Source organism: Cupressus sempervirens, chromosome 3 (assembly GCF_028749045.1).
Source record: "Cupressus sempervirens isolate cs-2001-9-10 chromosome 3, ASM2874904v1, whole genome shotgun sequence".
NCBI classification, from domain to species: Eukaryota; Viridiplantae; Streptophyta; class Pinopsida; order Cupressales; family Cupressaceae; genus Cupressus; species Cupressus sempervirens.
In genome coordinates, this window is record NC_143120.1 from 984,882,979 (window position 1) to 984,906,547 (window position 23,569).

Sequence of the window (23,569 nt, forward strand, 5' to 3'; positions counted from 1 at the left end):
TTTCACATAACCATTTGGAGATGTGATGTCACTGAGAAGAGATTATGATCTTTAGCATTTTAACATTAGTATAGTTGTTTCTTCCGATCCATTATCTCCACCATTGGGATGAACATGAGAGAGCGGGAAGTAGAAATGAGGTAGAGCCACAGAATTTCCAAGAGGCTGCAAAAATGGATAATGAAATGGACTGTTGTTGAAACAAACTTAAATGTAAAAGGTACAGCATATAATACATTCATCAATAGACAACTTTGATGTAATAAATGATTTTCCAATTTATACTTTGAAGCAAGTTGTTAAAAGTGAAAATACAGTGTTAAGACATTCTGGATACTCAGGATGTAATAGATGTTTTGGGTTTGTTCGCGAGGGCAAAAGCCAATGAGCAACAAGTGTGAACAATATTTATTCAGTTAAAGTGGAAGACCCCTTGGTTGCAGTGTTTTCCAAAGTTATGTGTATTCAAAACTCTGCTGTAAAACCTTATCTCACATTGACATATTTTTGTGATGGATGCAAGAAACATACAATTTAATTCTCTCAACTTCCCCTATAGCTTAGTGTCTGAAATGCATGATTTTTCCCTCTTCACATTCATATGCAGAGGGCTAACATCGAGCAAATTTATTATAGCTTCCTTGATTCTAATAACAATTAAGTTCCCTGTTGGTTTTCTTGGATCGCTGCAAATGTAGTTGTATTGCCTTCCTAGTATATACTTAACAAATGGCAGCCATCTCTCTTATATTAGATGAAATATGGATAGACATGTCTCTTCACACACACACACACACACACACATATTTGTGTATATATAAATATCACATATATAATATATACAAGAAATACACACACACACACACACATATATAATCTCTCTCTCTCTCTCTCTCACACACACACACACACACACACACACATTTAGTGAGTTTTATCCGACTAAAACTACACTGATATTAACACTCTCTTTTAGTTGGGGAGGATAAACACAGGACCATGTATTACCTCAATGTACTATAAAGATATTGAGAGTAATGGCCTCCTGAATGTCAACTCATTTGACATTCACCAAGTACTCTGTGTAATAGCCTCTTGAACATCAATTTGCATAATATTCACCATCTACTAAAAATGTTCGTAAGGTATGTGCACATACATTCTCATAATGCTTACCATATGAAAATCCACCATGCCAAGTATAATCTATCATGATCTACATGGACATGGTAAGATATCCATCATAACAAGAAATTAAGTTATTGTAAGATCGTCGCCTTTCAATAATTTCTGCAAATACAAGTGATAATCGTTTGGAAGTCGTCACTTCCTCATGATGTACATGGGGGGTGGGCCCATTAAATCACGCACTCACACACATGATACCAAAAGTTTACATGAAATCAAAAAATCCTTCTGATTTTGATATGATCAAGATCTTCAAAGATCAACTGAAAAATATCCTCTACCCACTCCTACAAACAGATGTGTCAGACTCCCTCCGAATCTGATACCAATCTTCCTTTTTTCTGCAAGAACCTACTCGGAGGAAAAGGAAAAGATCAAGGCATATAGCTCTTATAATACATATTGAGAAATAACAAATAAAAGAGAGATTAATATAACACTCAAGGATAATAATTCTGCATTATAAAATAAGATCATTCCAATACGATATAAATAAATATCTAATTTAAAGATAGACTTTAATCTATACTCACTTATATTCAGAAGAAATTATATTACTATCTTGCTGCACATCGACTAATCCTTTTACATTTAATTATGTCAATTAAAAAATTAAAAGATATTACTCTTATATAATTTCCTTTTGCATACACATCAATAATATATTATACTTACCTTTGAGATCGCCACCCAATACTTCTACTACCTTTTTACTTTAGTGAACGTATGCCCATATGTTGCACAGCCAATTCTTGTTGACCTTGGTCAACCACCTTAATACAAACGCGTTTACTGCTCAACATTACATTCTGTGCTGTTGTCAATCAGGTGTAGTTGTTTCCATATTGATGTTGCTCTCTACTTACGTGGCATGATCTTTTTTACTGATGTGACCTGTAATTTGTGCTGGTTTCTTGACTTGTAATACGTGGGTGCCATGCTGTCAACTTTGACTTCAAATGCCTCCCAAATTCGTTGGCAGGAGCTCCTTGTTGTTTGCTCTACAACTTATCGTGGGTTGCTGATTTTATAAATGTCTGGCTTGTGTGAATACAAAGTTTTCTTATTTGCTCTTCATTACCACTGTCTCCTATTCCGTGTGGCAACTGTGCTGAGTGTACTTGGCATGGCCTTTATCATTAATCCTTTATTGTTTGTGTTTGTGGTGACTGCTTATAAGGTAAAGATATTCTTCTTATCTTCCCATGCTTTGTCAAAACTGGCGGTATTCCTGACAGCTGTTTGTTTGCCTTTTTCTTATAGTCTTCCATGTGTCGATTGTGTGTAAAGGCTTGATCCGATAGAAGTTGTCCATCCATGCCTATGCTTGCCCATCAGGAGCGGATGTTAATAGGTTTGATTGCTATTTAATTATTTTTGCTAACGCATCATTGTAGACATGTTCGATATTAGCCTCACTGTATCATTCGTTCTGACATCTATGGTCCACATTGGATGTAATTGGAGATCTCAGCAACCAGGTTATTCAGTCGCCTCCTTATACCTGCTCTTTTCGATAACATGATTCTGGTCGCACTCCTCTATTGACATGTGATGACTTGGATTGCTCAATCAATGGGTAAAGAGAGGCTATGTTTTCTTCTGCCAACTCTGCAGATTGTTTCCTTCTTATATTGTAATTCTTTCTTACATTTGCATCTGCTCTGATGCCATGTTGGTTTTCTTGGACAGCTGCAAATGTAGTTGTATTGCCTTCTTAGTGTATACTTTCCAAATGTCAGCCATCTCTTTTATATTAGATGAAATATGGATAGACATGTCCCTTCACGGGACATGCCTATTCATTAATATTTAATATAATAGTTTGTTACTTAACGCACACGCACCCACACACACACACACACATAAATATCACATATATAATAAAATTATATATATGTAATATATTTCATATATATATATATATATATCTTTAGTGAGTTTTATCCGACAGAAACTACACTAATATTAACATTCCCAATCTTCCTATTGGGTAGAAAAACTACCAACAACAGCAGTATATTGTCAATGGGCTGCTGGATGTCTGTGATGTGTGGATACTATTGAGATACAGGTGTGATCGTGAAGGTGCATAGAGAGGTTGTCATGTCATTCCAGTTGTTTTGGTAAAGTTGGAAATTTGTTCTAGCATTGAGCAGAGTGGAGTTTATATTTGTTTGATTTCTCATCAGAGGAATATGTATAAGCCTAGTGATAGGGTGGAAGCTATTCTCTTGTATCCTGATTGAGGATTTTTGTAGAGCCAGTCTGTTGCAGCTGGAATATTCAGATGTTTTGTTACTTTATCTTTGTTCTTGATTCATTGAAGGTGGTGCCCACCTTGTTACTTTGTTTTAGTTTTCATATGTTATTTCAGATTGGTGGTTGTTATAACAACTTCTGGCCTCTTTTGCCTTGGGTGGGTAAACAATTTTTTTATTGTACTGATATGTTTCTGGATTCGATTGTGTTAAGATTTTTACCATCAACGTTTCGAATCACACTACGTGATCCATCATCAGGATGAAGAGCAAGAGATGCAAAAAAACTGTTTTTTGCATCTCTTGCTCTTCATCCTGATGATGGATCACGTAGTGTGATTTGAAACGTTGATGGTAAAAATCTTAACACAGTCGAATCCAGAAACATATCAGTACAATATAATGGATTGTGGAAATTTCTCTTTAATTTTTTTTTTGTATTTCAGGGGCTTTATGTTGGTGATTGTAAAATCAAAAGGAAACTACCATTTTATACAACAACAAAAAACAGTAATGTATTTGTTCCCACTAGGGAGGGGTGTCTTGTACTCTTGGTAGCTAAGCTGGCTAGGTCTGACCTAAAGAATGACCTTAACCTTCAGCATTGTAGCACACGATGATGTAAAGGGTTTTTTCCCTGTAGCTCTACAGAGTTACTAGATCAATAACGCAAAAAATAATATAGCACTATTATAACAATGTATTTAACATTAGAATTTGTTTGAGTTTGGCTTGAACATTTAAGGAAAGTTTAGACCAGTGAACCCCCCTGCCCACACACACACATTAAAAAAATCCCGAAGCACTTGGTGTGGGGAAATCCTGAGGACAAGTACTTGGAGTACCCCAAGTACCCCACCTTTGCCTTTCCATAACCCAAACGTCATGGGGATGTACAAAATGTTCTATATGCTTTTTATTTGAATTTCTATTTGAATTTTGATTTTTGAATGTTACTATTGGGTATGTACCATGAAGAATGCTCAAGGGTTTTGGTTGGTGTTGTGATTTTGCTATAATTAGTATTTCAATTTGGTATGTTACACAGAAATATCATTTCATAACTACATTTCAAGAACTATATGTATATTATACAGTGCCCTTCCCCACCTCCTCCAACCCCTCGCTGTCCCGAAATTGAGACCCTTCCTCCCTGTCCGGGAAACTTGTCCCGATGCCCCCCTGTGCTGGTGTCACACTGGTTTAGACACAACTTGGCTAGTGCAATTCAGTTTAGACAAATTAGGGCCAGTTTTGCAAGTATGACTGTTTATTTTAGTCCTGTGTGGATCCTCTCTAGGATGCCTCCTAATGGGGATTGGGGACAATGGTGCATCTCCTAGGATACTGAGGGCATGGACATGTGCCAGTAGAATCTTAGGAAAACAAGCTACTAAGATGTTTAGTGTAAATTTAATTGAAACATGTTAGGACTAATTATGGACTTTAAGGGACCTTTTTAAAAAATCTAAATCCCAAGTGTATACCCCACTGTGGGATGCCGTAAGTGGGATGATGCAAGGTGTGTTCCCTAGGATACTGGAGGCATGGATGCGTGCTTGTGGAAACATAGGTAGCTGCATATTATGGAAAAAGAGAGCTACAGGTTGTCTGTTAAAACATTAGTTTGCATTGTTTTTTTCTGTGGTGTTTGTTTGTGCTGCTTGAAATCCAAATGAAATTGGTTTGGAAAATACTTGTTTGTCGTATGTATGAATGCAATTTTATCAGTCAGGGTCCTAGATGTTGTCGGTAAATTCTATATTGTAGCTGATGGGTAGAATAGTATCCGAACGGGCGCATGACAGTTGAGTCACCCCTTCGGAAAAGTATGTGTACACTGTTCGGAAGGGACTTTGGATCATCATTGTAATCAGATTGTAAGCATTAAGTGCATATTGCATATATGAATAAAGTATCTGTTCTGTGTTATATCTTACTATACTACATGTGTTAAGTATCCTTTTACCCTGTACGGTAAACATTAGAAGACTGTAACTATAGTTACTTTGCAAAGCATCAATATCATATTTATATAATGGATAATGCATTCTCTTCCTTTTAATTGATTGATCATTTTACATGCAAGAGAGAGGGTGAGGCTAAGTTTACTATATAAATGCAGGGGATTGATCATTTTACGTGCAAGAGAGAGGGTGAGGCTAAGTTTACTATATAAATGCAGGCTATGTGGCATCAATCTGTTCTATTTCTGCTGTTTCCGTTGCATTTGTGTCATTAATACTTCTCAGTTTAAACTTTAAAGTACAATCAAAGGTGAGAAGAGCACGTATGGAATTGACCTATACTTGCGTGGTAGATACATGGATGGTTTGGATGAATCTTAATTTTTTGTTGTTGATTAAACACATCATATTTTGATTACAGGCACATCATAAGGGTACTTCAAAAAGCAAAAAGAGAAAACAAGCAAAATTACAGCGTGTTATGCGTGGTCTCAAAAAACAAAATCGTGTTCAATCTGAGAATGTTGATTGGGGTAGCTATTCTCCTCTTCGACATTTGAAAGATCCGCAGGTGATCCTGGTTATTGTTTAGGATGTTTTTAAGTTATTTTAAAGTTTGTAAACATCTCAATTATTCTTCTCTTTCATGTGTTATGTCAGGCATTTGTTGAAAAGCTTTTTTCTCGCCTTCAGACATGTAATGAACGATTTGAGGTTGGTGTATCAACTTAGACGCTGATGAATAGTTGGTGTATGGCAATGGATGTTAAGTTGCTATTTGATTTTTCCATACAATGCGTATTTGTTATTATTATGAAATCATATTTTTACTTATGAGTTTTGAGTAGTTGGTGTATGGCAATGGATTTTAAGTTCTTATGTGATTTTATCATGCAATGCATGCTTTTTAATATTATGAAATCATATTTTAATTTACAAGTTTTATTTAACTCACTGCCTTTTATTCTTAACATTTTACCCAAACAAAATGCATCTTATGTTTTCTTCCTAAGTGTATTATGGACTTGCACAAGTCCATGTTTCGTAACCTATGCTTGATAGCTGTTGATTTTCAATCTCACTTGTGATTTGAGTACCTAAACATTCAAGAGTCAATACTCTACCACCTTCTCAACATCAGGCATGCAGTTTCAGTGTTGTAATGAGAAACTCTTTGCTCGGGCTTAATATTACTGAAATTTTTATACTGATTTATAAGATCCTTGCATTATGGTTTACATTTTTCGCAAGCTGCATATGAATTTTGGCAGAAGCTTTTAAGAAGACATACGTGTTAAAAAAAAAAAAAAACTTATTAATGACTTGTTCTTTTCAATCCTAGTTGCTAGTAAGCTGGCCAAATTCAAAGAATGATTTGCAATAAGCATCTTGTTTATGTTGTAGAGGATAACGATAGTACTTTTCACTAATATCCAATGGAGCAATTTTTATAAGCATATTTTTAAATTTTCATGTTTAGATGATTGCCAAGTTTGGCAAAACGTGGACAAAATTTATATGAGCTTCACTTAATATGCATGTAACAGAGGATTTGCTGAAGTAGGTAAGCTGTTTAAATAAGAATTGTAAAATCACAAAATATTTGCTATGTGACTACTCCGGTGTTTTAGTACAAATTCAAAATTTCAAAATATGTTTTGTTGCTACTTTGGAGAATGCGTTTGAATTCATAGTGTACGGCTCATATATCAGAATTGTTTCCTTGTCCAGCAGCAGTAAAACCTTCATGGCTTGGTTTATAGTGTTCATCCTCTTGGCCCAGATTTAGAAGGCTCTGAAATGATATCAAATGATATATTTCCTTTATTACTATTTATGATCACTTGTGTAATATGTTTGACTGATTTGTTGAATAGATTGCAGGCTAAAATAATTTAGTTTTGTTGATTCTTGACTGGATCGCAAGTTAAAATAATTTAGTTTTGTTGATTCTTAAGTGGATCACAAGCTAAAATAATTCAACTTTTACTGATTCTTAATTGGATCTCAGGTTAAGATGATGATGATGAAAGTGATTGCTCGGGCAGTGGGGCTCCATCGCTTGATTTTATTGAATTTCTATCCGTTTCTGCAAAAGTATGTTCAGGTAGGTCACTGTAGTCAAAGCTAAGTTTTGTGCTCATGTTTCCATGGGTACACTAGAGTTTTCAGCTAAGGACTAGAACACACTTTGTGCAGCCCCATCAACGGGATGTAACACAACTTTTGGCAGCAGCCGTTCAGGCCTGTCACGATATGGTATGTTATCTTGATTAAAGGTGTTGTTTACTGTCTCTAGAGTTATTGCTATATTTGACTTGTTCTTGATAGCAGAAAGATGGTTTATTATTTAATCTCTTTCTGGGGAATGCCAGGTACCTCCTGATGCTGTTGAGCCATTAATGAGGCAATTGGTGAATCAATTTGTACATGACCGAGCCCGTACTGAGGTATATTCACTCATGTCGGGAAATGATAACTCAATGAATGGACATGAATGTTGAGAGAATATTCCAGTTGGCCTCCGGCAATGTATTTATGAACATTTTTATATCTAATTTCAGCATATTTTATTTTTGACAGGTCATTGCTGTTGGTCTAAATGTTGTTAGGGAAATGTGCATTCGCATGCCACTGGTACCATATCTACTCATACTAATGCAATTCCCATTGTTTTGTTGTAATATGTTTTTTAGTAATTTTATGGGTTTCTGTACAGGGCAGTCTGTTCGTCTAGAGATAGAAATTATAATGAAGCTAAAACTTTCATTAACAACTCCTATACAGCCACAGCAGTCAGATAAGACATGACAGCCAAAAAACAACAAAAATCACACCAAAACTCTATGGTAGACCGACAGTGTCAAACAAAGACAGCATTTGCTACAAGAAAACTACATCCACATGCCACAGATTTCTCTCAATTTGGCCACACCCCATTAACTCTAGACCTGCATTCATAGGAGGAGACCTCCAATGATCAAATACTTGGAAGCCCTGCTATATGCACCTTTGGCAGATACATTCTATAGCTGCAATTGTAGCATTTCCAGATCCATAACATCCTCAATCACATGAAATTTGATTCCTTTAATCATCTTAGCCCACTGGATAGCTCAAATGCTCTGTCATTGCTCAGGACAGGCACTGTAAAGCCACTGACCACATCTTATGAACCCTTATGATAAGAGAATTCCATGTTTTTCAGCATTAAGTTTGTATCCTTGCGATACACAATGCAGGGAACACACATGTTCTACTGGAGCTAGAACCCTGACATTCACAAAACACCATACAAATGTCATACATTTCCAGTTCACCATGCTAGTGGCTTAATGGAGATATATTTGGAATTAAGATCTGACTCATTTGGATGGGAAGAAACCATAGCTGAAGTTTTGTATTCAAATTATTCATCTTTTTGAATGGACAAGTTTGAAATTAAATATGCAACATAAATAACTAATATTTATTTCTTCATACAACAACATGCAATTGTTTTGATGGATTTGTTTGTGACATGTTTTGTAATAAAATTTGTATTGATAGAATGCTTGGAGCCGCCTTAGCGATTGTCGCCTCAACTCATCCTGGATATCTACCAAAATAATGCAACATATAACTGAGAATGCAAACGACAATTCTGAAAGTAACTGCTGAATAATTAATTGATGCAAAATGAATGGATTTTGTACCAGGCTAAGTATTGGTGATATTGCAATTGTGAAGCGCACAAATTGATGGACTACCAATATATTACTGCTGCCACAAATATGCCAGTATGAGGTCAATCTGATGCAAATTGTCCAGTGCTGATGATGCATGGGAAAAGTCTGATATTCTCTCCGTACTGAATCAATGATGATTGATCTGCTCATGACTTGAGACTGGAGCTGATGTGGATCTATCTCAAGGTCTGATCTGCAGCATTTCAGTCTTCTACACACATGGTCAATACTGGCCTCCTCTTGCTTCATGCCAAACCTGAAAGTCAATCTGTGATCTGATTTTTGGCTTTGTAGCTGCTAGATATTGTTCGATCTGTACTCCACACACTGTAAGAGGCTATCTTCTCCTCCTTTCTCTCACAGTTGATTATCTTCAAACCTGAATTACTCCCTTACACGGCAAATAAATATTGAAGTCGCGAATGGTATCATACTATCAAGTGCTGAGGTTGACGTCTCAGCTGTTGGCTACAAGGGCTGATGTCCTTGAGCCAAAATGGTTGGGGATTTGCCCAGGTTGAGCGGCCAGCTGCAAACAAAGAATTTTCTAAAACACAAACATGAAATCTGAATGCTCGAAAAATGCCAGCCAAGACCAATTTAATCTCCCCAAATCCCATTCGCACGCCACTCCAATCACAACAGAAATTTTGTTTATAACTGTAGTTTGAAGCCCAAATGTACTCTCAAAATATGCGCACAAGCATTTGATAAAAAAATGAACTTTTTCTCTGAAGTTTAAAATTTAAATGCCCAGATTTTCTAATAATAATAATTAATTTTAATAATAACTGGAGATCCTCTTTTGTTTAATTTATCATTAAAATTCTCCCTTCCATATTATGACAACGGCAAGGATGGGACTTCCTTTATTTAATATTACCTTTTTATTTTAAAACACCCCCACAGTAGCCCCGTGATAAGAGACATAATTTTATTTCATGACTCGATAGTTGTGAAGTGATTTTAATATCACTCATTATTATTTATCCCTTTCATATGAAGACAACGGCAAGGCTGGGACTTCCTTTATTTAATATCACCTTTTTATTTTAGAGCACCCCACAGTAGTGCCTAGATGATAAGAGGCATAATTTTATTTCATGACTTGTAAAGTGATTTTAATATCACTCGTTAATTATTTAAGTAAAAAAATAATTAACTGTTATTATTATTTATTAAAAATAATCACTTAGGAATATTGTAGAATTTCCTTATTAAATAATGAAATATAATCCTGAGCTCAAGTTTTGCTCCCAAAGCCCTTGCGACATCTGAAACCTTCATGTGATTCCCTTGAACATCCTTTCAGCCTACAAGAATCCGATAATAGGCCAACCATGCGACTCCTCTATTGTCACCTAGGAAGGTGATATTAAAAGTTAGGCGCACAAGTTTGGAAAATTAAAGTCAACATTAGTCGCAATAATGTTGAGCATTTTGATGAAGTGCTCATAGGATTGAGGTAGACTCTTCAAGGCTATTACTACCATATACTCTTCATCCATTTTCCAACCAGTGGCCTCTAGCTGATCCCAAATGTTCATAAACTTAAAGAGATGTTCTTGTAAAGGCATACCCATCCATTGTGATAGAAAATAGCTGGTTCTTCAAGAAGAACACATGACCCTTATATGATATCTCATGGAGATCCTTCAAAATAGTCTAGATCCTTGCAATCGTCTTTCGAGTTGGCACTTATGCCAGATGATAATTAGTAATTGAGAGTTTGATAAGCATGTTTGCTTCTTGATTGTGATTGTCAAACTTATTCTGATCTTGTCCATGTTCGGTAGGATGAGTCATCCAAGAGTCATCATTCAAGGTGTCAATATTCAAAAATAGTCATCATCTGCTGCTTCTATGTGTCGTAATTTTTTGTCGTTGAATTATTGATTGCATTGCAATATTATGTTTGGTCAAAGATGCCATCTGTGCACAAAAATTGAGAAATTTTGAAGAGGTGAAAAATGATTATAGAATCTAAGGCATGGATCCTAATGCAAAAACATAGGTAGATGCAAGTTCAAACATCAAGAAGTATGAAGTAAAAATGGCACGAATCCCAATGTATGAATTCTTCAGACACTAGAAATTTTGACAAAGACCCATAAATCTTCGCAAAAAATCCACAATAGTACTCTAAATCATTTAGTGTCTGTATTGAAGCAAGGAGGTCATTGAAGAGTTGTAAATTGTTCTTGGGGAGAGTTTTTAGTTTTTTGTACAAGCACTTAGGTATCTTATGGTCAGCAATCAATTTTATTGATGTTTTGGTAGAGTACTTGATTGAGTGTGACTCACATTGAAGTGAAGTTTTATCAAAAATGAATTTTGCCACTTAGCTACTTGTATATCCATTGTTATGGTGTTGTTCTCTATCATACACAAGAAAAAATGTGGGAAACCTCATCTTGCACACAATTGGTGAGAACTTCCTTTTTCTTATTTCCCATAGTACTTGGGTTTCTAACCAATGGTTGTCGTGGAATTATGAAGTTATAATTTTTTCTTTGTTCTTGAGCCAATGTAAACCCAACATTCTTCAATATGAGTCTTGAGCACTCACTCACTTTTGTGTGAGATGAGATCACATTGACAACCACAATGTGCATGCCAAGGCTCATATCATTTGTTTAGAGTGGGTAAAGCATTACAATACATAGATTAGTTGAAGTGAGGCAATATGTTGTGGCTCTATGTTTAGTTTTCTTAGCACATCGAAGACCTGATATGGGGCATCTCTTCACAAGCACGGGTAAATGATTTGTGTGTTGCTGTGCAAGCCATAGGCAATCTTGCACACATCTTTATAACTTGGTATTAATGTGCATGATGTAATGCCTTGCCTAGAGATCCTTGGAACGAGGATAAAACATGCACTGAATAATTTTTTCTTTTCTTAATAAAGTTCCTTAACAACAATGTAAGGTAACCAAGAGCAAAAATGAAACATCTAAACAAAGTGATAAGGATAGGGAACACGACTAAACCCACATGTTCACCTACACTAGTGGAAGTCTTACAAACACTTCCAAAGATCCCCAAGCACAAAACCACAACATAACTAAAAACACAAGCAAAGACCAACAATGGTCATACACAGGATGAGGGCTCAAGTTACCACCACTCATCTATTGGACACCATGCTGAAATACAAATATTGACTCTTGAAATTTGTCTAAGTCTAAAATCTTGAAGCCCTAAAATTTTTTAGAATCTTTATCTTAGCTCGTAGAGGTTTAGAACATATCTCAAAAGAATCATTGCATATATTAAAATATATTTTAAGTATAAATGTACTTAAACGATATATTTTAAACCCCATAGAAAATCTGTTTCGAACTAGGAAGGTGTGAAACCCAATAGGGTGTCCAAAACCAATTTTCAAACTTTCCTCGGCCACACCTAAATGCCTCTATTTCTCGCACGAGGAAACACTGGTTTCCAGTCTCATGCGAGACTTTGCATCACTCCATGCAAGGAAGTGCATCACGCCGCGCGAGGAACTACATAGGTGCGCACGAGAAAGTGCACATGCCACACGAGACTTTTTTCCTCCATGCGAGGAAGTACATGCTCTTGCGAGAAATTGTCCTTCCCATGCGAGAAAACAATCGACAATATCACCAAAAAGTAAAAGAAAAAACATAGAAACATGAAACCTCCACACCGGGGAGTACCGGATCCACGTAAATCGAGGCTTGGACACTCGAATGCATGAAATACAAGACACCATGCAATAGGAAGAAGAAACATCTATCTATCTAGTCCATAACAACATATGAAAGAACATGTAGAAAGCAACATCGCAATGTACATACATGGTTCATATGCCAAACATCATATGAAGGAAAGTATAAACATCTAAGCACCAACACAACTAAAACTCGTGCATGATTCCTCCCAACCATAATAGCATCATGAGAACTCAAAGGCCTTAGCCATCCCTTATGCGTAACATCCCAAACTGCCAACTAGATAGTCAGAGTTGTCTTATGAGGGTGTTACAACTACAAATGTAAATAACATCATAAGAACAAGAAGATCTGACATGCTAATCCATCAAAGCATAGATACTTCAACTAGAAGTGAATCACATAATCAAACCATATGCTACAACAACATAATAAATGCACGTGTCAAATAAAAACTATCATCATCTAAACATGATATCCATACATTCCAATTAAAGCATAAATCACAAGGAACATACTCCGGAAACTCAAAATACCAAGTGAAACATCAAGCATCGGTTTCTACTGGATAGACCGTCTCTATACACTAGTCCCCAATAGTGGTATAGGTAGCTACGCCTCCCAACCATGTGGAACCTGTAGGCCCACTCCCCCCATGTTGATGGAGATAGTGATCCAATCACAAACACACATAAAACAAATGTCCATGGCTATCACTCACACCATACAGTAAAGAGGATTGAAACCAAGATCATAAGACAATGCAATTACAATAGGTCTTGGTTAGACACTCTATGGGTCAACTATGTAGGGACTAGTGGAGTGTAAGTCGCTTGGCATCGGAAAGCCCAAGCTAAAATTAGGTGCGGAAACGAATCCCTCAGGAAACCATCACACCGGTGCGGAACGAATCCCTTAGGAAACCATCACACCATGCCTTTGGAAGCACCGTACATGCATTCACTTATTTAAATTAAGTTTTATTACCCATTTATTAATTTAGTTATCACTTGTTAGAACTTCCTCATGCTACCTTGTTGGAAAACAACTGGGGTATACGATAGAAACCTCTCCACATGTTTACCCTACATACCCATGCTCATCTCACAATGAGTGCTTAGAGGCAATGCAAGTTCCCAATCCAACTCCAATGAACAATCCCTCAATCGACCTATATCTAGGAGTTCGGATCTGGCAAGATCTTGTCAAACGCATGCGCACGTGCTTGTGTGTGGGCACAACCAACTTCATGACATAATCAAGTAACCAATGCAAGGGTTGGATATGAGAACCAATAAAATACCAAGAATCATAAAACCACTCAACCGGCCTATATTCGGGAGTATGAATGTGGTACAGATGCGACACACATCCCAATGCAAACATAAAGATGCAACAGTTGTCAGATTGATATCCTATGGATAATCTAAATACACGACCAAAACCATGCTAAAAAAATCGAGAAAATTGGGTGGCACACAAATCTAGGAAAAAACCCAACGTTGACGAAAATCAACAAAAATAAAATCCATTCTACCCTCTGGTAAATGAGCCATAGAAAACCAATAAAACTTGGGTTTGAACACCATATACAAAAACAGCCAGCATAATGGTGCAAAACCCCAAATCCCTATCCCAAAAAAAAGGGAAATGCTCATACCCGCCCAACCGGGCGGAGTTAGCACTCAGAAATGGAGGGGAACATTAGTTCTCAATCTCCTAACAGACAGCTACCAAAAATGGAAGCAAAAACAGAGCTGAAATAATAAAACAGGAGAGCACTACCTCACAGCCAAAAGGGAAAATATGGGAATCTGAACAATAAAATAAAAATCCTGCAAAAAATTGCCGAAAGTCACGGCAATCCAAGGTCTCCCCGAGCTGGATCCAATGAGATCAACTTCGCGACGATCCGATGCCCGTAGCTCCTACAACAAACAAAACAGTGTTTCCTCTTGAAGAGGATTCGGCATTTGCTCTCAAATTTCTTATTTTAGAAGTGAAGTGAGAAATAAAATTCCTTTTTTTGATATATATTCACTCTTCGAGTGAAGAAAGAATTAGAGTAATTAACCAACTCACCTAGTTATACCCTAAATCAACCTAAATGAAAACAGGCTATTCCAAATAATTGGAATTCAACTTCGGCAAAGCTGCCGGGAATTAAATTAAATAAAATAAAGCCCAAAATTGCCATAAATCAATAATCACAGAATTCTTTAATAGTTTTTGCGACAATGCGAACCTCTAAATGCATAGACACACTCATTGGTCTAATCACATAATGCAAATGAGTCCAGATTTATTAAGTCATCGGAGGGTTTAATTAATTCATTAATTAGGATACATTGACCATACAGAGATGACATTGGCTAGATATGAACAGCCGAATCACTAACTCCATGTGCCACTGCTAGGGACATAAATCATGCACACTAAACAACTCGATCAAGTGCAATTGCAAATAATAATATAGCCGAAGCGATAAATGCATTAAATCACCTAATCTAACCATTTATTTAATTGCACTGAAATAATCCATTTTTATTACTCACTTTCACATGAAACATCACAAAGCAAGAATGAAGTAAATAACCTTAACATCACATCCAAGCCAGAATCCAATAAGTCCATCACATAAACATAAACAGAGTATATGTCCAAATACAGAATAGCTAGATATCAACATAAAACATCTTGTCATATCAAAAGACATCATCATGCAAATATGATCAAATTGAACATCATAGTAATCTAACATCTATGATACTGGTCAACAAAATATATCATCCGACCATACAGGTGGTCTCAAATGTAAAATAACATGAGTATCAAGGCATCTCGCAAATCGAAATGGATCAAAGTACAAAATGCAAACACGAGAGGCACTACACATGATGTGGAATCACTTAGTACTAGTGCACAAACTACAAAGGCTTGCATGCCCTGTGTAGGATGCACTACATTACATGCAATTATATATGATCTTGTGCAAGTCATTGTGTTGTTTTCCACCATTGTACATGACTCAGCATATCTTTGCACATTTCAGGAAAATACCACATAGTCATCACTCATTTGCACGTGGCATTGGTGACAAACTTCATCTGTTGGTGTGGAATGCCAACGGTTAGAAATTTCAATAGCCAAACAGTTGGAAGGTTAAGCAGTTTGGGAGCACAAACTATTTTGTCTTTTCTTATTGGGGGTCAGAGACAAATAACTAGGTGACAAAGACACAACCAAATAGTCTAGGCAAACTAATTAGACATGTCTACCTTTTTCTATTTGCATGAATATTCATCGCAGTTCGTAATATCTTGTGTATCCTATTCATTTCTGTATTTGGATAGAAGTAGTGCATTATCACTAAAAAATGTCTGCGCATTTGAATGTGTATTGAATTACAACATTTTTGTTTTCTACTGTGTAATTTATACCCTTAAATCTTCAACTAAGATCAGATTGCCCCTTGGACCATAGTGCAAAGGCTTCATTTTCCTGTTAATGCATAGGATCTCTGATAGAAATAAACTATAATTTCAGACTGTGATAAATCAGATTACTTACTTGATCTCAGATTGTGTATTGCAGATCTTTAACTTCAGAATAGTATTCTATGCTTGGAGGATCTTCTACTTGAATAAAGGATTGATAAACCGGTCTTCAATAATCTGCAAGAGATAGAGATCGCTGGGACTGCATATATAACTTGTGATTGATATGTGTTTTGTCCCCACAGATGCAATGACAATATATACACAAGGAAGAGTCATGTCCCCGTAGGGGCATGACTCTACGTGGCCAAAGGGGCATGACTCTACGTGGCCACGTAGGTTCATGTCCCTATGTGGACATAACTGCTTGTTTTATTTCCTTAACAACTTAACATAATACAAAAGCCTGATAATGATCGGCGGCTGTAATATGTCCGATAGCAAATTATAACTCATAAACAAAACCCGATATGAATCGGTGATAGTCATATATTAAATAACAAATGGAACCCGATCTAAGTCAGTGGCAGTAAGTATTGATCACACACACACATGCGCATAATTCTTACCTGCAATATAAGGTACAAAACCAGATTCAAATGTTCAGTATTACTTTGACTGATGCTATACTTCATTATTTCTGGTGTGGAACCTTGAAGTAGAAAACTATAGTAGTAATATGCTTGACAAAGGGTTTTGCTCCTGTCAAGCACAAGAGGTCAATATAGATAAAGAATGCTACTAGCTTCTACCTCAAGGTATATGAGTGCTGAGCATCAGTTGGTTTTCATCAGGAGCATGGGAAAGGGTTTTCTTTGAATTAGTTTCACACAAAGGTTTCAAAGATGGAGGGACAAATTCTTCCATCCTTGTAAGCTTTTTGTGGGACCAAAAGCTCTCTAGGAAAGGAAGTGTGATCCATATGGAAACCTATAGAAAAGCTCATCTTTGAAGGATCAGCAAAACTGTAAACTAATTTGATAGATCTGTAGTGGTCTAGTCCAAGACAAATGTTTCTCTGTATCACTCAACTGACAACTTACAGCATCAGAAACACACCAGACTTTAAACTTTCAGATGCATATTAGCCTAAAGCTGTATTTTGCTAGTCAAGACTAGAGGCTAAGAATATTAGTGTAAGGATAGGTTATGCCTTCTGTATTTATTTATTTAGTTAATTCAGATGCATATTAGCCTAAAGCTGTATTTTGCTAGTCAAGACTAGAGGCTAAGAATATTAGGGTAAGGATAGGTTATTTCAGGTTACTGTTTTTTAAGCCATGAAGTTAAAGAAAAATTCTTTTTGCATTCTTTTATTAGTGAAAGTTGATGCTTATTTTTGTAAAGGATTTATTGGTCAAGTCTAGGAGTTACAAATATTTGAATAATATGTTGTATGATGTGCCTTTGTTATTTTTGTCCAGTTGATGACTGAGGATTTACTTCGTGACCTTGTACTATATAAAAAATCACATGAGAAGGCAGTATCAGCAGCAGCTCGTTCTCTTATCAGCATCTTCAGACAAGTATTACATTGTTCCGACTGGGTTATACATTTTGCTCCTGTATTTATTGTTTGCATGTTACTAAAAACTGTTGATTTTTTGTAGATCTGCCCTACATTGTTGGACAAGAAAGATCGTGGGCGCATGGCTGATAGAATGGCAAAGCCTAGAGCTTTTGGGGAAAAAGTTGTTTCAAGTGACATTCCTGGTGCCGAACTATTACTTGTAGATCATGTTTCTTCCAGTGAAGGTGGAAGCGAGGATGAAGATGATGTAGTTGAAGATGATGTACAGCCATCATCTACTGGGAGTGATAAAGATGTAAATGATGACATGGATGACGAAGGAACTGAGGATGAAAATGAATCTGCAAGCAGACATAGTATTGACGATTCTGACACAGATAATGGGGAAGCATGCGAAGAAGATGAAGTAGACACAGACCTTGATAAAGAAGTAGGGTCTTCGCAGGAGGAGCTATCCACGGATGAAGAGAGTGAATCTGATCAGAAAAATGGTTCTGATATAGAGGGTAAGGCTTCCCATTTACACTCAGAAAATAAAAAGAGGAACTATAGTGAGCCTAAAACAGATGAAGATATATCAGGGCGGAGCCTCCGGGCTTTGAAGAGGTTTACTACTGAAAAGGCTGTAAACTATAGTTTTGTCAATTTTGTGGGCCAGAATGATGGTATTTTTTCCAATGAAGATTTTCAACGCATCAAAGAACTTCAGGTATGCGACTTACTATGTTAAAGTTGTTGCATATTGCAACTTTCACAGATTTTATGTATTTATTCTAGTTGCGTGGACAATATACGATGGCTGTTTGTGATCCTGCTACATTAAAGTTACAATGGAGGCTGTACTAGAACTTTTACATCTATTGGATCAATTTGATGGTTGCTGTTCATGTGTTTAGTCTTGAAAGTTACAAATATTTAATTTCCATTTCCTTTGGACTTATACATATGTTTTTAGTGTTCAATTTTATTGCTTTGGCTATAGGAAATATTTACTTTCTGTGCATCTAATACCTTTGTAAATTGTTTGTCCATATTAATTTCTTAATATATAGGTCTATTTTGGTAGCATTTTCTTTGAAACTATTCTCCTGACTCAGTAAGATGGTATTTGTTTGTAGCAATAATTGGCAGGTAAAAGAAAGCCTATTATTATGGTGCTACTAGTTACCTGATTTATGACTATTAACTAGAGATGACCATATTTGGGATTATGGCTCTTAACTGGGGTATGTGTTATCTGGTTACATCCTCTGAACATTGCTTTGTATCCCATGTCAGCTGAGGATCCTGTGTGCAATCTTTTGGCACAGAGATCGTGTAAACTTGGTTCCTTAAATTATTTTGCCTTAAAACAGTGAGGTCTTTGCCTAGGTAGATCATGCCATAGAGGAAAGGGACGTTATTAGTTGCTTTGAAAGTTTGAATGCTGCTCGTGTGAGAGGTGTTACTTGATGGTCCACATGCTAGCTTACATTCAGTAATTCTAGAATCAACTAGCTCCATAGGAGTATACAAATTTTCATTTATTTGACAGTTAAGCGAGCATCATCATGGCTACACAAGATAATGTCTGCTGTGCTAACTTTTTTGAAATTTAAATGTGTTTAATATTCTAGGTGCTATGTTCGGCTTGCATAAATTAAAAGCCATCATAAGTTACAATTACATGATGTAAAGATGTTCATTGTCCATTTATTCTTGTTACACTGCATAATTTCAATCAAGATTCATTACATACTCTCATGTCTAGGAAGATCATGGATATGAGAAATGACGTGAATTAAATTTTGATCAATTTGTTTAAGATTTCTTTTCTAAGAGTATATCTCATCATGAAACGGAGAATGATTGTCTGTAGAGTCTATTTTTAGAAAGAATTTGTAGTTTATTCTTGTGTAGTTTTTACCACAATATAAACTTTTAGTGATTTACATATTTGCTAACTCTGCAATAGGCAAAGCATGTGGCAAAACAAGCAATGTCTGAGCACGGAATGGTGAAGGCTGGTAGTGGAAAAGGAATGTCTTTTAAATTGCCCAGTTCTGAACATCTAAGTGAACACCCTGTAAATCCTGCAAAATTTGAGGTGGGTGAATTTTGTTATATTTTTTTGACTTGGAGTGGGGCTTTTGTTTTGCTTCCTTCATGATTTGTTCAGTTTTTTGACATTATCATTATCAATAGGTTAATATACACAGAAGGAAAGACAAAGAGGAAAGGTTGGCTATTGTGAAAGCTGGACGGGAGGATAGGTTGAAATTTGCTTCTCGCACAGCTGTAAAACAGAAAAAGGTTGGGCCTCCATACTGATGTTTGCTGACCCTTTATTTATAATTATATGCCCATTATTAGCAAATTTACTAGTCTTGTTTTATATTAACTGTAATTACATTAACAAAGTTGATGTTTTAATTCTTGTTTAGACTGGAGGGCTCAGCAATCGGGAGAAGGAACGGAAGAAGGGAATGCCGTTGGCTGCTAAACGGGCAAAGATAGCACGTTCACAAAATGATAAAAGGAGAAAAAGTTCTTCAAAGAATTTTCGTGGAAAGAAAGCATGGAAATAGCTTTGTCATATTGCTTAGTTGTCAACTTCCATTCTGACAACTGGCTTAAGAGCAAAAATGCTTCTTCTACATGCTCTTGCCATAAGAAAGAAAGAGCAGACACATTGTAAAGTGGCTTCTACCCGTGATCACTATCCATTCAATTTCTCTACAGAAAACACTGGTGAACTTTGCTAAGATTCCCTCTTTAGTCATGGTCAAGGATTTTCATGGCAGAAGGTGTGACCAAGCCACTTGTTGGTTACTGGTTTTTTAATTTTATCTGTGATTGTCATGATTATGCTCCTCTGGTAGATTTCTTTGTGGAGGGTAGCTTAATTATTTATGATAACCAAAATTTGATTCTGTTATTTCAGAATATTTTTGTTGGGGAACCAAATGTTGAATGAATAATGCTTTATATAATTGCTACCAGCAAATAACTAAATGGTTGGCAATATATATGTGCCATCACTAGCTTCAAAGCATCTAGGACCCATTTGGTTGCCAGAATATGATTTGAGAATTGACATTCAGAATCCTAGATTTGAGATTCTACAACTTGAAATCCATATGATGATCTTGGGAATTTTATTTGGGGCCGTTTGGTTCAAGTCTAAAAGTATTTGATTTTCAGAATTTGTTATCCCTGAATTGTTTGGTTCAAACCTAACAAAAATCTGGCATTCTATATAATAACAATTGAATCTATGGAAAACCTGCAATCTATAAAAGACCTCATACACATAAAATGATGAAACACAATTCATGCATCGTGTAAAAAATGTGACTTGCATTCAAGATCTGCATCCATCTGCCCAACATTGACTTGGATATGGTTTTCTACAACTTATTTTTCTGTCTTTATAGTCATTGTGCCACAACCTATTGAAGTAGAGTGATAGAGTCATCATAGGCGATTCTCCAGGGCCAATCTATAATTAACAGGGCTAATCTTGCAGCCCACTTTTCGCAAAAGGTGTGGGAAGAGGCGTCTGCTGGTGAAAATAAACAAAATCTGCCACTGTGGAAGAAGAGGGAGACGAGTAATTTGGAGGTGGGAAGGAAGAGGCACACCCAAATGTCGAAACGCTCATCTGTAATGCCCATAACGTCACAGGGCCCTCCATTCTCTTTTTATATTGCAAGCTTATTTGTCATCACTTCCTCCTCCATTGGAGTAGGTGGAGGGTGAAACATGTGTTCAAATACCTTCTTTGTGGATCAGAGATCTTTGGAGACACTCCACGGTTCAATTGAGAGTGAAATGCAACAAAATGGACAAAACATTTGAGCAATCATCCATGGACAGCAAGTGTTTCAACAATAGCATAAGCAGAGAGATGCTTCAAAGCTACAGTGAGAGAGGTGATTGGTATGTCTGCAATTGGGCACACGTTGAGGGTAACAATAGATGCAAATGTAAATATCTGGAGTCAAAAGCTGAAATATGACTCAATCATCCAGATTTTTAAGAATCTAACCTGGATAATCCACAGGTTTAATGGTGCAGATAGTACCTGACTCTTCTCCCTATGTATTCTCAATGAATGGCATTTGTAATTATTTATACATGCTCTATAGGTGCCGGCGATTTGGAAGTAATTGGTTTTAGTTTGTCCTTAACTAACTTTAGTTAGATCTAACTAACAATTGTCTTATGGTTGCCGACTTAGGGATAATTAATTACTTGTTATATGCCAAGGGTTATGTCCCTTAAGGGACATACCCTCTAAAGAGGATATGTAGGCAGGTTATGAATGCAGTATGGAGTGTTAACATACAGATTGATCTTCAAGAATTCATAACCTCACGAATTCATAGCAGCGGTTTCTATCACTCCAGTTTGTGAATATCATCAGATCCACAGTTTTATATATATATATCCGCATATTCAGACCTGAATATAAGATTTGTATCAAGGTTATTTTTGAGCCTAACTCGACTTGGATCTTGAAGTCTGATTTAAGTATTAGAATCTGCAAAACTGTACATGGTATCAGAGCCCTGTTATTAGATCTAGGGCTCTGCAGATTTTCAGTAATAAGACTTGTTTATATTCAGTAGTTGTCTTCCATTTCCAATAGCATATACAATCAGGGCTGACGACAAATTCGACAGGAAGGAACATTTTGAAGCATGAAAATTCAGAATCTTGATGATTCTTGAAGAAAATAATGTTAAACTGTTTGTTGATGGAGCATCCAAACAACCACCTGTTGAACCTCACAAATCTATATGGATCAATGGAAATAGGAAAGCCATTCAAATCTTCTCGGATGGAGTTAAGAATGACATCGTACCTATGTTTACAAAACACCAAACTGCCTATGATATGATGAATGCATTACGGAATGCATTTGAAATAAACAATGCAACTAGGGTCCTTGCATTAAATAAACAATTGAATCACATCCAAATAAAGAAAGGAGAATCGATAAACTCTTATTTCCTAAGAGTTGCTGGTATTAGAGATGAATTGTGAAGCATAGGAACCATCATTAATGACACCGAACTAATGCTTATGGCCATAGATGGTTTGCCAGAATTATAGGAAACTTTTTGCACAAGGAATAAGTGCTAGAGATCAACTTCCGGACTTTAACAGGCTCAAGAATGATTGTCTTCAAGAAGAATCAAGAAAGCTAAAGAAAGGAGGAAAACCAAAAGTAGAAGATGAAGAACTTCACGTTCTTAATGCAAACTCCTATAAAGGCAAGAAAAAGCACTTCAAGAAGAAAGGGGGAAATCAGAAAAATGGAAAGCCCAAGAAAGACCTATCAAAATTAAAGTGTTTCAAATGTGAAAAATTTGGACACTATAGATCTAATTGTCCAGAAAACTCCAAACAACAGGTGAATTGCACAAATGTCGTTAGAGAAGAAGAAACTTATTATCCAGAGAATCGTGTTTTGTATTCCTCCTTATCAAATGAAATCTCAAATAAGGCATGGGTAATAGATAGTGGATCTCCTAGGCATATAACTGGATACAAAGAAACTCTAGATTCTTTATCAGAGAAAGTTAACGATGAAGTTACTATTGGTGATAACTCTGCACACTCAGTTGAAGGAATTGGAAACTGCACTTTGAAACTAAAAATAAGAAATACTCTTCTTCTTAAAGGTTTACTCTATGTACCAGGGATTAAAA

At 36.3% G+C, this 23,569-nt stretch overlaps 1 protein-coding gene across 1 annotated transcript in view; it reads left to right on the forward strand.

Moving 5' to 3' along the window:
* The window catches only part of LOC149570054 (ARM repeat superfamily protein), a 33,751-nt gene extending 12,741 nt beyond the window's left edge, over nucleotides 1-21,010 (forward strand). The window contains exons 5-15 of the mRNA XM_089822695.1: nucleotides 5,838-5,987; nucleotides 6,077-6,130; nucleotides 7,428-7,523; nucleotides 7,616-7,675; nucleotides 7,792-7,866; nucleotides 8,000-8,053; nucleotides 17,764-17,865; nucleotides 17,950-18,579; nucleotides 19,825-19,956; nucleotides 20,055-20,162; nucleotides 20,294-21,010. Coding sequence (XP_089678821.1) covers nucleotides 5,838-5,987; nucleotides 6,077-6,130; nucleotides 7,428-7,523; nucleotides 7,616-7,675; nucleotides 7,792-7,866; nucleotides 8,000-8,053; nucleotides 17,764-17,865; nucleotides 17,950-18,579; nucleotides 19,825-19,956; nucleotides 20,055-20,162; nucleotides 20,294-20,437 — 1,605 coding nt within the window. The 3' untranslated portion in view covers nucleotides 20,438-21,010. The remainder of the gene's footprint in view (nucleotides 1-5,837; nucleotides 5,988-6,076; nucleotides 6,131-7,427; nucleotides 7,524-7,615; nucleotides 7,676-7,791; nucleotides 7,867-7,999; nucleotides 8,054-17,763; nucleotides 17,866-17,949; nucleotides 18,580-19,824; nucleotides 19,957-20,054; nucleotides 20,163-20,293) is intronic.
* The last annotated feature ends 2,559 nt before the right edge of the window (nucleotides 21,011-23,569 follow it).